Source organism: Oncorhynchus clarkii, chromosome 10 (genome assembly GCF_045791955.1).
Source record: "Oncorhynchus clarkii lewisi isolate Uvic-CL-2024 chromosome 10, UVic_Ocla_1.0, whole genome shotgun sequence".
Lineage (NCBI taxonomy): Eukaryota > Metazoa > Chordata > Actinopteri > Salmoniformes > Salmonidae > Oncorhynchus > Oncorhynchus clarkii.
Window position 1 is genome coordinate 34,849,779 of NC_092156.1, and position 14,962 is coordinate 34,864,740.

Consider the following 14,962-nt stretch of genomic DNA (forward strand, 5'->3'; position numbering starts at 1 on the left):
TAGTGAAGGAGTCAGAGCAGAAAATAGAGAGGAGACAGTGAGGGGAAGGGGGAGATTCGGATATAAAAAGGTAAGCACCAATGAGATGGTGGAGGGAAAGGACAATCCAGTGGAGGCAGAAGTAAGGATGGAAGAAGGTAAAGGGAAAAAGGTAGATCACAGTGTGGATAATACAATCTGGTGGAAAGGACTTGTAGGAGGTGACAAAAAAGTGAATGATATGGGAGGACGTGGGAATGAAGGGAAAGTAGACATGGGCCTGGGAGATCTGAAAGAGGAAGGTCAAGGTGATGGAACTGAAGGAGAAAAGAGTGGTGGGGAAAATCAACATGACCAAGAGGTGGATTAAGGGCCCGGGGAGGGCGTTGGAGAATGTGACTAAGAAGAAGGCTGCCACAGCTAGCGTGGTGGTGGAGAATACTGCCAGGGCTGGGGTGAAGATCCTGGTGGAGAAGGTGGTTCCCTCCCGACCGATGGCAGCAGCAGCTCACAGGACACTGTCTTCGGCTTGCCGGAGGGGGAGGGGTCCATCAATGGAGGACCAATGAGAACTGCACATCTGAGTGCATCCTCTTCAGATTAGAAGTGTGAGCCAGTTAGCATTGTTTCAGTCAACTCCATAGTCCCTTAATAGGTTGACTACATGAGATCTTTACATCAAAGCAGCAATATACACTTGCAGTAGATAGCATACAACTATTTTGCTGTAAAATGAGCTACAAATCATTCAAAGGCATGTATATACACGCAAGGTTGGGTAGGTTACTTTCTAAATGTAATCTGTTACAATTACTAGTTACCTGTCCAAACTTTTAAGCAATGTCATTTTTGGAATATGATTACTTTCCCCTTAAGAGGCATTAGAAGAAGACTAAAAGTATCCATCAAATGCATCAGGTGTGTCATCATAGTGGTCTCTGACTTGTGGTCAGACTCACTGAGGTGGAACAAACTTAAACTTGCACCTTTTTTCAATGCTGAATTGAATGTCATGGAGAAAACAGAAATGTGTCAATGTATTTATTCACAAAGATCCTTTCTGAATTTAGTAATCTAGTTTTTTTTTGAGTATCTGATTACAATATTGCTGCTGGTACACTGATTCGTTTTTTGTAATCAGAGTACTTGTAATCAGATACTCCACTACCCTGTATACAATATTGTTAAGTGATGTAGCCAAATTAAACATGATCTATGAACACCTAGTGATACCGATGTCTGCTCCCATTGGACCACCTGTTTGAGACCAGTACTAACTCTTATTCATTGTCATTATAGACATTCCAACCTAACAATTAGAAAGGATAGAGAATTACAATTTCACTTTGAATACATATTTTCAAACCAATATTAAAATAACAAAAATATATACAATGTCCTTGTGTTCATTATATAAAGTAAATAATTTGAGTAAAACTGGCTATACTGCTCTGACAGTCTCTTCTCTGTTGGTCAACCTGGTCTCAGAGCATTTCGTATAATTCTGTATGTAAATCCGAAGTACTTCGTTTAGTATGGTGTGTTACATTTGGTAAGTATTCACAAAGATGGTTACTTAAGGCAAAACAACCTGGACAGAGCATTTCGTATTATTATATAAGTAAATCCAAGACACTCCATTTTGTATATGTTACTTTTCAAATGGTATGTATTAACTTGTGGATATACATCATCCATTTCAAAATATCAAGAGTGAAAGAAGCCCCATCTTCCTGATATAATTCCCATCAAGTACAAAATAGCATCACCTTATGCCATGTACTGTTATTGCTAAACTACTGTACACCTTGACAAAAGTACCACAGGACATTGCATGAGCACAAACTTAATTACATTGGGCCTCCCGAGTGGTGCAGCGGTCTAAGGCACTGCAGTGCTTGAGGCGTCGCTATAGATCCGGGATCGATCCCGGTCTGTGTTGCAGCCGGCTGCGACTGGGAGACCCATGAGGCGTCGCTATAGATCCGGGATCGATCCCGGGCTGTGTTGCAGCCGGCTGCGACTGGGAGACCCATGAGGCGACGCACATTCGGCCCAGCGTCGTCCGGGTTAGGCCGGCTGGGATGTCCTTGTCCAATTGCGCTGTAGCAGGCCGGGCGCATGCACGCTGACACGGTCACCAGTTGTAAGGTGTTTCCTCCGACACATTGGTGCGGCTGGCTTCCGGGTTAAGCGAGCAGTGTGTCAAGAAGCAGTGCAGCTTGGCAGGGTTGTGTTTCGGAGGACGCATGGCTCTTAACCTTTGCCTCTAGCGAGTCCCTACGGGAGTTGCAGTTATGGGACAAGACTAACTACCAATTGGATATCATGAAATTGGGGAGAAAAAAAAGAATAATTACACTGAACAAAAATGTAACCAACACACACAAAAAGCTTCTCTCAAATGTTACACATGTTTACATTGCTGTTAGTGAGCATTCTAATCCATCAGAAACCGTCTCATGGAAGCTCATCTGCGTGCTCGTCATCCTCACCAGGGTCTTGAACCAACTTCAGTGGAATGCTCACCTAGATGAGCATTGGAGAAGTGTGCTCTCCATGGATGAATCCCAGTTTAACTGTACTGGGCAGATGACAGTGTGGGCGTTTGCTGAGGTTAACGTTGTCCCATGGTTGGTTTATGGTATGGGCAGGCATAAGCTACATACACATTTTATTGATGGCAATTTGAATGCACAGCGATACCGTGACAAGATCCTGAGGCACTTCGTCATGCCCTTGAGCCCACATATCGCAAGGACCTGTACAAAAATTCCTGGAAGCTGAAAATGTCCTAGTTCTTCTATGGCCTTCATACTCAGACAGATCACCCATTGAGCATGTTTGGAAAGCTCTGGATGAACAAGTACAAGTGTGTTCCAGTTCTCGCCAATATCCAGCAACTTCATGCAGCCATTGAAGAGTGGGACAACATTCCACAGAACACAATCAACAGCCTGATCAACTCTATACGAAGATGTCACGCAGCATGAGGCAAATGGTCACACCAGATACTGACTGGTTTTCTGATCCACGCCTTTTGTTGAAGGTACAGTATCTGTGATGAACAGATGCATATCTGTATTCCCAGTTGTGTTAAATCCACAAATTAGGGCCCAAGAAATGTATTTCAATTGACTGATTTTCTCATATGAACATTAACTCAGTAAACTTCAAATTGTTGCATGTTGCGTTTATATTTTTGTTCAGCACACAAAGCAATTTTATTTTCCCCACAGGTCAAATACAAAATACTTATAATATACACAAATTTTGTTTAAGTTCATTCAGCAAGTTATGAGATCCTTAGATTTACATATTAACAATGGAGTAGACAAAAAGTTTGGAAACTCAATCCTATACAAAACAAATCCACACAGACAGTGTAACTGTGAAAGATAAATAGAAAAGTTTACAGTTAATAATCTGGTATTAGCAGACAGCGCACACCTTGTACAGCACTATAGTTAGGCTACATTAGCATTCCCACAACAAACATAAGAGCCTGTTCTATTAAGAGTCTGATCTGACATCAGGGCAGATTACTGTATAATGTTACCTGACCTAAAGGCAATGACAGTGGGGTTCAAAGATCCTGAGGACTTCAGTGGTCCACTGCTATGGTTAATTAACTAAAGAGCGGGGAGGAGTGGGGTGCCGTCTAAGAGCCACACATCAGGCAGTCGTCGCGGTTCTCCAGGGAACACACCATAGCGGCTCTGTTGAGCTCCTTGATCGCCTCCAAGTTCTTAGCCGACTGAGACTCCTTCAGCTTCTCCTTGTTCAGGGTGAACTGGATGGGGTTGGCTGCAGGCTTGGTCCTCAGGTAGTACATGCCCGTCTTCAGACCCTGAGGAGTGGAAAAGAGGTTAGTGGTTTATTTCATATTTAGCACTACTTTGATCCTCATACGTTGCCTCCCTAGCCAATCAAGCCAAGTTCCCATTGTTCTGGGTCCTTGGCGTAGACCTGCCACTCTCCGCCCCTCATGACACACGCTCGACAGTTTCAGTCGGACTACAATGCTTCAAGGGGCAGCATCAGCCAGCCATTTTAACACCAGAGTTAAGGATGGCCCTGGGCTAAGAAAATGCAATCTTACAGAAACTTCAATAGGCAAGCTGACTCACCTGCTTCCAGCCGTAGAAGTGCATGCTGGTGAGCTTGCCGTAGTTAGGCTCAGCGATGTGGATGTTGAGGGACTGGCTCTGGTCTATGAAGGCCCCGCGGTCAGCAGCCATCTTCAGAATAGTCTTCTGGGAGATCTCCCACACAGTCTTATACAGCTCCTTCAGGTCATCTGGGATCTCAGCAATGCCCTAAAGACAAGTAACAACAGAACGATGACAACTACTAAAAAAGGATAGCGCTTTTAAAATCTAACAAAAAAGTTAGACATGACCTTCACAAAATACAGTCAAAGGGCATAATTGCACTCTGATTGGTCTTCATTGATTGTGATGGTCTGGGTTCTCACCTGGATGGATCCATTCTGACCAATCAGCTGGTTCTTCATCTCCTCATTCCACAGCCCTCTCTCTGTTAGGTCCTTCAACAGATGGGGATTCACAATCTGCAAGGAGCACAAAGAACATTAGTCCTCACATACACACAACTTTAGCTTTTTACACTCCCAAACTCAGAGCCTTCTAGTGTTTGAGTATGCTGTGTGTGCAGAAGTCTAACGGTCTATGGAACCCACAGAGAGTGGTACTGACCTGGAACTCTCCAGAGAGGACTCTGCGGGTGTAGATGTTGCTGGTGTAGGGCTCGATGGACTCATTGTTGCCCAGGATCTGGGCTGTAGAGGCCGTGGGCATGGGGGCCAGCAGCAGACTGTTCCTCACACCGTGCCTGGAGAGACGGGGCAGAAGGGTGAGTGATGTGGTGATGAAAAAGGCGACAACATTTAAATCCACTTGGTTGGTCATGTATGTGTTGAGACTAGTTGTAGTTGGGTTGGAAAATGGAGGACAAGGTTGAGAACTTACTTGGCAATCTTTTCCTTGAGAACTGTCCAGTCCCACAGGTCAGTTGGGGTTTTGTCCCACATGTTGTACTGAAGGATCTGGGGAAAATAACCATTTAAGCCTGAGACCCACACCAGAACATTCTCCTTAATCCAAAATTAACTATCGACAAGTTAGTTACCGTAAACAAAAACCCTACACAGGATATCTAACATCTCAGTTAGGTGTAAGGGTGGTGGTACTCACTCCTTTGCTGACAGGGGAGCCTGGGTAGGTCTGGTAGGCACCGAGCTCAGCAGCAAGCTCACAGCTGGACTCCAGGGCAGCGTAGTAGATGGTCTCAAAGATCTGAGTGTTGAGCTTCTGGGCCTCGGCACTCTCAAAGGGGAAACGCATCAGGATGAAAGCATCAGCAAGACCCTGCACACCGATACCAATGGGCCTGTGGCGCTTGTTGGAGTTCTCAGCCTGGTCAGAGAGGAGGCGAGGCATGGGACAATCAGTTACTGGTCCACATGAAGATATAACCTGTAGAATCATCAGTCTTGCTGATCATATTATTAGTATCACTAAGTTGAACGCTAGACATTACCTCGACCACAGGGTAGTAGTTGATCTCAATGATCTTGTTAAGGTTCCTGACGATGACCTTGGTGACATAGGCCAGCTTGCGGAAGTCAAATGTTCTCTCTGGGGTGACATACATGTTGAGGGCGATGGATGCCAGGTTACACACTGCCACCTGAGATTGGAAAATAGGAGCCAGATAGATTAGCGTCACACTTAGGCCATTTAAACATTCTTTGATGTGATCCAACATTTATTTTCAACAATATACAAATCAAAGGATGCCATTCAAACAGCATTGTGATTATGTATGTATGTTATCAGAGCCATCATCCTTGGGTGATAGATACTGTAGTTGGTCATCTCTGCGTTGAGCGCTAATGCATATCTATGAGGTCATCCTGTGGCCAGAGTCAATAACACAAACTGAGGCTGGTCTCCGGTTGCGTCCAAAATGTCAACCTAATCTATGTATAGTCCACTACCTTCAACCAGGGCCCCGATACAGGGAACAGGTATGGACTAGAGGTCGACCGATTAATCGGAATGGCCGAATAATTAGGGCCGATTTCAAGTTTTCATAACAATCGGAAATCGGTCATTTTGGGCGCTGATTTTTTCTTGACACCTTTATTTGATCTTTATTTAACTAGGCAAGTCAGTTAAACACATTCTTATTTACAACGAAGGCCTAGGAACGGTGGGTTAACTGCCTTGTTCAGGGGCAGAACGACAGATTTTTACCTCATCAGCTCAGGGATTCAATCTTGCAACCTTACGGTTAACTAGTCCAACGCTCTAACCACCTGCCTCATGAGGAGCCCGCCTGTTACGCGAATGCAGTAAGACGCCGAGGTAAGTTGCTAGCTAGCATTAAACTTAATCAATCATAATCACACATGGTTGATGATATTACTAGTTTATCTAGTGTGTCCTGCATTGCATATAATCGATGCAGTGCGCATTCGCGAAAAAGGACTGTCGTTGCTTCAACATGTACCTAACCATAAACACCCATGCCTTTCTTAAAATCAATACACAGAAGTATATATTTTTAAACCTGCATATTTAGCTAAAAGAAATCCAGGTTAGCAGACAATATTAACCAGGTGAAACTGTGTCACTTCTCTTGCGTTCATTGCACGCAGAGTCAGGGTATATGCAACAGTTTGGGCAGCCTGGCTCATTGCGAACTAATTTGCCAGAATTTTACGTAATTATGACATAACATTGAAGGTTGTGCAATGTAACAAGAATATTTAGACTGATGGATGCCACCCGTTAGATAAAATACGTAAACGGTTCCGTATTTCACGGAAAGAATAAACATCTCGTTTTCGAGATGATAGTTTCCGGATTTTACCATATTAATGACCTAAGGCTCGTATTTCTGTGTTATTATATTATAATTAAGTCTGTGATTTGATAGAGCAGTCTGACTGAGCGATGGTAGGCACCAGCAGGCTCATAAGCATTCATTCAAACAGCATTTTCGTGCGTTTTGCCAGCAGTGCTGCTGTTTATAACTTCAACCATATCAACTCCCGAGATTAGGCTGGTGTAACAATGTGATGTGAAATGGCTAGCTAGTTAGCGGGGTGCGCGCTAATAGCGTTTCAAACGCCACTCACTCTGAGACTAGTCGTTCCCCTTGCTCTGCATGGGTAACGCTGCTTCGAGGGTGGCTGTTGTCATTGTGTTCCTGGTTTGAGCCCAGGTAGGAGCGAGGAGAGGTACGGAAGCTATACAGTTACACTGGCAATACTAAAGTGCTTATAAGAACATCCAAAGGTATATGAAATACAAATGGTATAGAAATAGTCCTATAATAACTACAACCTAAAACTTCTTACCTGGGAATATTGAAGACTCATGTTAAAAGGAACCACCAACTTTCATATGTTCTCATGTTCTGAGCAAGGAACTGAAACGTTAGCTTTCTTACATAGCACATATTGCACTTTTACTTTCTTCTCCAACACTTTGTTTTTGCATTATTTAAACCAAATTGAACATGTTTCATTATTTATTTGAGGCTAAATTGATTTGATTGATGTATTATATTAAGTTAAAATAAGTGTTCATTCAGTATTGTTGTAATTACACAAATAAAATGTAAGAAATAAATCAATTTAAAAAAATATTTAAAATTAAATCGCCCGATTAATCGGTATCGGCGTTGAAAAATCAGAATCGGTCAACCTCTAGTATGGACTTGATCAAAAGTAGTGCACCAAATATGGAATAGGGTGCAATTTCAGACAGCTTCAGTAGTTCAAACAGTTTAGGTAATCGATTGCCCTCACCTCATCATGGCTGGTGTACTCTACAATTTCAGTACAAAGGTTACTGGACTTAATGGTGCCCAGGTTCTGCTGATTGCTCTTCCTGTTGCAGGCGTCCTTGTAAAGCATATAGGGGGTGCCCGTCTCAGTCTGGGATTCAATAATGGCATGCCACACCTGCTGGGCCTTCACCACCCGCTTGACCCGACCCTCCTGCTCATACCTGACGACAGACAGAGACAGGCCCAGTGAGACATTGCACAGGGAGTAGACTGGTATGGAGCAGTTATACCAGGTCAGGAGCGCCGGTCTTACATGGTATAGAGCTTCTCAAACTCCTCCCCCCAGCACTCGTCCAGTCCAGGGCAGTCACTGGGGCACATCAGGGACCAGTCCTGTGGGTATGATACACCAATGAGTACTGATATCTTTCAAGATATTCATCTAAACAGAACCACTCCTTATTCCCTTCTTTAATTCAACCTTGAAGAGCGATGTACAAAATATACTAGAGCTCGAATTTCATGAAATTCAATATCTGGTTTGAATACTTCAGTTGATAAATGTTGCTGCATACCTGGTTGCTCTCCACTCTCTTCATAAATAGGTCAGGGATCCACATGCCGTAGAACAGATCTCTGGCCCTCTGCTCTTCCTTCCCTGTGTTCTTCTTCAGATCCAAGAAGTCAAACACATCAAAGTGCCACGGCTCCAGGTACATGGCAAACGCACCAGGTCTCTGAGAAGGAGGGCAATGAGCGGGAGTTAAATGCCCGATGACGGTACAGTAAACACAGGCCACAGAGTCTGAAAGACTGTATACATGTTCTCAGAGCCATCAGACTTGGGTGATAGATAGTGGGTCATCTCTGCGCAGAGCGCTAATGCATATCTATGAGGTCATCCTGTGGCCAGAGTCAATAACAAAACCCGTATTCAAATCTAATTTCATTCTCACCTTGTTGCCTCCCTGGTCCACATAGCGTGCTGTGTTGTTGTACACTCGGAGCATGGGAACCAGCCCATTGGAATTACCATTTGTCTTAAAAACAAAAACAAAGAAGCCTCAGTAACTGAGTGACTCGCCAAGCATCAATGAAACACAAGTCATTTTTTCTCATGTACAAACTTTCCCCACAATCTGTCAGAGCCATCAATCACGCCAAGTACCCACTGTTCTGGGTCCTCGGCGTAGACATAGCCCCATCACTCTACACCCCTCCTGACACTTAGTCGGGCAGTCTTATTTATGAACGTGATCCTCACCCCAGCAATGTAGCTGCCCGTGGCTCTGATGCAGCTGACTGCCACTCCGATGCCCCCTGCTGATTTAGAGATTAGGGCACACTGCTTTAGGGTGTCGTAGATGCCCTCAATGCTGTCATCCTTCATGGCCAACAGGAAACAGCTGAAAAGTCAACAAGGACAACTCATTTAAAACCAATCAAGCGCTTTTCTGGTTTGCACTTAGAACTGTCAAAGATGTCAGTATTTTCTGCAATTCAGTAATCATAGCCTGAGGAATGGCTTCTAGTAGAATGGCAAAAGTAGATCCAAAATATGAAGTGCTTACCTGGACAGTTGTGGGCGGTTGGTGCCAGCGTTGAAGAGTGTGGGCGAAGCGTGGGTGAACCACTTCTCTGACAGCAGGTTGTAAGTCTCGATGACAGCGTCAATGTCAGTCTGATGAATCCCAACTGCCACCCTCATGAGCATGTGCTGGGGTCGCTCGGCAACTACACAGAAACAGAACAGGTCAGCATGAGGGATGGAGCTCATCTGAACCAAATTTTTAAAAAACAGCTCTGAAAATATGCGTGTTTGGCCAGGTGCCACTGGTGAGGAGCCCTAATCCAGTGCAGCATAGGTTCGTATCATGACAAGATGTCAATTCTTACAGGGACAGAATTTATGTAACCGACTCACCTTTCCCATTAATCTTCAGAAGGTACGACCGCTCAAGTGTCTATGTAGAAAAACACAAAAAAGTGTTTACTTTCCTACCATTGCAGAATTTACTTTTAAATTATTATGGTTTATAAACAGTGTACTGTAAAAATGACCTTGAATCCAAAGAAGTTGTAGGAGAAGTCCCGGTCGAAGATGATTGCAGAGTTGAGACGATCCTTGTTTTCTAGGACAATGTCAAGTGTCTCCTTGGCAACCATGGGAGAGTGGCATCTGTTTAGTGGGTTGACATAGTTGTAGAGATCCTCCACCACATCTAAAACAGCATTGACAGAAAAAATGAAGAGATTTCCAGATACCTTAGTTTCACACCCAGGGTTTAGAAATTACTTTTAGGTACCAATTTCTTCAGTTACCAGAAGTGCGATTGTCAGCTCACTGGCAAATTCACATCCTTGACACTGAATGAGTGGAGAGGCTGAATCTTGGCTACTTTGAGTGAGCCTGATAATGGAGAAATATGCATAACTTGCAAGAGAGACTTACCACTGAACACCTTCTTGGTCTCCTTGTGCAGGTTGGAGACGGCGATGCGGGCAGCCAGGATGGCATAGTCGGGGTGTTTCGTTGTGAGGGTGGCAGCAATCTCTGCAGCCAGTGTGTCCAGCTCCACTGTAGTGACCCCACTGTACAGACCCTGGATTACCTTCATGGTGATCTGGGTCTAAACGTGGGACAACAGGCAGGGTAAAGGGTGCGTTAGAGGAACACAGCACACAGAAACACTAGAATTAACAAACAACGGAAATACAATGAACATAAAATATCGACTCACTGGATCTACAAAGTCAGAGTTGAGTCCATAGCAAAGCTTCTGAATACGGGAAGTGATCTTGTCAAACATGACACGCTCTTCGCGCCCATCTGAAAATGATGTAATGACGGAAGTGTTAAGCAGAAAATCAACAATAAAATATATGTGCGCGCCATGGAAAAGGAATTTACAAGTTAATGTCAGTAATTGCCACAAAGCTTAAAAACTAAGTTAATTTAGTTATGTAATTGATGGGATAGTCACGGATACTAGCAAACGTCCTGTTGTGTAACCCAGAAAGCTATTTTGGGGAAAATAAATACTTGAAAAAATACTCGAAAATGTTAACTAGCTATATGATTAATTGATGTGATTGTCACGGATACTTCCAATCAAATGCACTAGATTGAAGCACCTAACTGGCTAGGTAAACTACAAAACGTTGACAAATTTGGCGCCAAGTTTGACAAAAGGAACATTGCTGCAAGACTGTCAATAACCTGTTTTGATCGTTCTTATTAAACGACACGACAGCGGTCCTTCTCTAGCTAGCTAACGCATTCAATAACATTAGTTACCTAATTAGTCATTCAACGTGGTTAATGACAGTACAGTAGCCAACGATATAATAATACACGTTCAAAAGGTTGCTTGTAAGAAAAAAAGACAAGAGTCAGTCAAATTGCAAACTTAGCTAGCTTTTGCTATTATTCCTACTAGAAATGACCTACCTCGCTTTATCACATGCATGTTGACAAGGGTTGTTTTCTTTCCAGAGAAAGTGCGAAAAATAAGAATACTGATATATAGCTTAGAATGTACAGAGAGAGTCTCACGCTAACAGCCGTCGAAGACTTCAAGTGCAGAAGATAAACCGCGAATAACTACTTCTTCTTCTATGAAGTTTAACAACGGTTGGCATCCAATTTGTTGCATTACCGCCACCTACTAGATTGGAGTACAACTTCCTTATACTTTGCTTGAAAAATAAAAATAAATACCCTACCATCTAACACTACACTCACTAATTTCAAAATGATATAAAATCAAATTAACACCACCCTACTCCACTAATTAAATATATGTATTCCTACATCATGCAATCATCCTGAAAGGATGGGACATTACCACTTAACACACCCTGTAACTCTTCTGATGTCAAATCTCACACACCCAAATACCTCTTTGCAGCTGCCACCACAACCTCAATTTTCTGTGACTTACGTTCCATCCCTGCTGTACAATTGATAACATTGCTATAAATGCTAAAAATCCAATCTTACTGAAACTTATATCACTTTTTGGCCTATCCCTCTGTACTGGTTTATCTCTACTACTCTCACCGCTCCTCCCCCTTAACCCATCTTCCTCAGCATATGACAACTTCTGCACTACTCTAAACTTGGAAACCTCAACCTGTCTCTCTCGCACGGGACATTTCTGATCCCCAGCCACATGTGAACCCCTAAAATTAACACATACCACTACTTTCCCCAATGCTACACATTGCTTTGTCTCCTGCCCTTCTGCAGACCTCTCACACCTGTGAACCTTCCTCCTACACACTGCTGCCACATGCCCATAAGCTTGACACCTGTAACAACGTAATGTATTCTGCACAAAAGCTCGTACAGGATAACTTATATATCCCAACATGACTTTCTCAGGTAAAGAATCCACATCAAAACTCAAAAGAACAGGCAACGACTCTTCTGTTTTACCACTGACGCCACCCTGTCTGCTTCACACCAAACGATGAGCATCACAAGCACTGGGAATCTTCCCCTTCAGTTTGTCAGCTTTTACATTTTCCACTACCCCCACAATTCACATCTCTTGCCCCCATTCGCTTAATGCAAAGAGCCTGCTCCCTCTGACCAGCAGAAACACAAACAATTATCTCAAGACCACTTCTGGTTACACTCACCGATTCCACAGCACCCAACTCTGTTTTCATCTACCCTGAAACCACAAATGGATCAGACTAAAGGCAAGGGTCTACTTTTTCCAAAAACTTTACTCCTACTGTCACAGACTCATCTTTATCCTGACCCTTGTTGTAAGCCTTGGGCTCTGAGAACGTCACCACAGCTATCACCTACGATACTCCGATATATAAACTCAGCAAAATAAGAAATGTCAAATGCGTTTATTTTCAGCAAACTTAACATGTGTAAATATTTGTATGAACATAACAAGATTCAACAACTGAGACACTTTTATTTTTTTATTTTTTTATTTTTTTATTTCACCTTTTTTTAACCAGGTAGGCTAGTTGAGAACAAGTTCTCATTTACAACTGTGACCTGGCCAAGATAAAGCAGAGCAGTGCGACACAAACAACAACACAGAGTTACACATGGAATAAACAAGTGTACAGTCAATAACACAATAGTAAAAAAGAAAGTCTATATACATTGTGTGCAAATGGCATGAGGAGGTAAGGCAATAAATAAGCCATAGTAGCAAAGTAATTACAATTTAGCAGATTAACACTGGAGTGAAAGATGAGCAGATGATGATGTGCAAGTAGAAATACTGGTGTGCAAAAGATAAGAAAAGTAAATAAGCACAATATGGGGATGAGGTAGGTAGATTGGGTGGGCTATTTACAGATGGGCTATGTACAGCTGCAGTAAGCGGCTCAGATAGCTGATGTTTAAAGTTAGTGAGGGGAATATAAGTCTCCAGGTTCAGCGATTTTTGCAATTCGTTCCAGTCATTGGCAGCAAAGAACTGGAAGGAAAAGCAGCCAAAGGAGGTGTTTGCTTTGGGGATCAAATCAAATCAAATGTATTTATATAGCCCTTCGTACATCAGCTGATATCTCAAAGTGCTGTACAGAAACCCAGCCTAAAACCCCAAACAGCAAGCAATGCAGGTGTAGAAGCACGGTGGCTAGGAAAAACTCCCTAGAAAGGTCAAAACCTAGGAAGAAACCTAGAGAGGAACCAGGCTATGATGGGTGGCCAGTCCTCTTCTGGCTGTGCCGGGTGGAGATTATAACAGAACATGGCCAAGATGTTCAAATGTTCATAAATGACCAGCATGGTCAAATAATAATAATCACAGTAGTTGTCGAGGGTGCAGCAAGTCAGCACCTCAGGAGTAAATGTCAGTTGGCTTTTCATAGCCGATCATTAAGAGTATCTCTACCACTCCTGCTGTCTCTAGAGAGTTGAAAACAGCAGGTCTGGGACAGGTAGCATGTGCGGTGAACAGGTCAAGATTCCATTGCCGCAGGCAGAACAGTTGAAACTGGAGTAGCAGCACGGCCAGGTGGACTGGGGACAACAAGGAGTCATCATGCCAGGTAGTCCTGAGACATGGTCCTAGGGCTCAGGTCCTCCGAGAGAAAGAGAGAAAGAGAGAATTAGAGAGAGCATACTTAATTTCACACAGGACACCGGATAAGACAGGAGAAGTACTCCAGATATAACAAACTGACCCTAGCCCCCCGACACATAAACTACTGCAGCATAAATACTGGAGGCTGAGACAGGAGGGGTCAGGAGACACTGTGGCCCCATCCGATGATACAGTGCCTTGCGAAAGTATTCGGCCCCCTTGAACTTTGCGACCTTTTGCCACATTTAAGGCTTCAAACATAAAGATATAAAACAGTATTTTTTTGTAAAGAATCAACAACAAGTGGGACACAATCATGAAGTGGAACGACATTTATTGGATATTTCAAACTTTTTTAACAAATAAAAAACTGGAAAATTGGGCGTGCAAAATTATTCAGCCCCCTTAAGTTAATACTTTGTAGCGCCACCTTTTGCTGCGATTACAGCTGTAAGTAGCTTGGGGTATGTCTCTATCAGTTTTGCACATCGAGAGACTGACATTTTTTCCCATTCCTCCTTGCAAAACAGCTCGAGCTCAGTGAGGTTGGATGGAGAGCATTTGTGAACAGCAGTTTTCAGTTCTTTCCACAGATTCTCGATTGGATTCAGGTCTGGACTTTGACTTGGCCATTCTAACACCTGGATATGTTTATTTTTGAACCATTCCATTGTAGATTTTGCTTTATGTTTTGGATCATTGTCTTGTTGGAAGACAAATCTCCGTCCCAGTCTCAGGTCTTTTGCAGACTCCATCAGGTTTTCTTCCAGAATGGTCCTGTATTTGGCTCCATCCATCTTCCCATCAATTTGAACCATCTTCCCTGTCCCTGCTGAAGAAAAGCAGGCCCAAACCATGATGCTGCCACCACCATGTTTGACAGTGGGGATGGTGTGTTCAGCTGTGTTGCTTTTACGCCAAACATAACGTTTTGCATTGTTGCCAAAAAGTTCAATTTTGGTTTCATCTGACCAGAGCACCTTCTTCCACATGTTTGGTGTGTCTCCCAGGTGGCTTGTGGCAAACTTTAAACAACACTTTTTATGGATATCTTTAAGAAATGGCTTTCTTCTTGCCACTCTTCCATAAAG

At 43.2% G+C, this 14,962-nt stretch overlaps 1 protein-coding gene, 1 non-coding gene and 1 pseudogene across 2 annotated transcripts; all 3 read right to left on the bottom strand.

Annotated features, from left to right (window-relative positions):
* Positions 1 to 3,155: 3,155 nt before the first annotated feature.
* On the bottom strand, positions 3,156 to 11,445 carry LOC139418336 (ribonucleoside-diphosphate reductase large subunit-like). Its single transcript, XM_071167709.1, has 18 exons — positions 11,255 to 11,445; positions 10,545 to 10,633; positions 10,256 to 10,433; positions 9,865 to 10,025; positions 9,728 to 9,767; positions 9,375 to 9,537; positions 9,068 to 9,209; positions 8,760 to 8,843; positions 8,379 to 8,540; positions 8,117 to 8,196; positions 7,823 to 8,024; positions 5,542 to 5,691; positions 5,196 to 5,417; positions 4,971 to 5,047; positions 4,698 to 4,833; positions 4,457 to 4,552; positions 4,110 to 4,298; positions 3,156 to 3,829 (listed from the first exon to the last, which is right to left on the bottom strand). Exons 1-18 carry the CDS (start codon positions 11,271 to 11,273, stop codon positions 3,641 to 3,643), a joined length of 2,379 nt encoding a protein of 792 aa, XP_071023810.1. The 5' UTR covers positions 11,274 to 11,445; the 3' UTR covers positions 3,156 to 3,640.
* LOC139419852 (small nucleolar RNA SNORA17) lies at positions 3,901 to 4,018 on the bottom strand (annotated as a pseudogene).
* On the bottom strand, positions 8,635 to 8,713 carry LOC139419843 (small nucleolar RNA SNORD83). The gene has a single exon (XR_011635455.1). It is a non-coding gene; the product is annotated as a small nucleolar RNA SNORD83 (small nucleolar RNA).
* Positions 11,446 to 14,962: the final 3,517 nt, after the last annotated feature.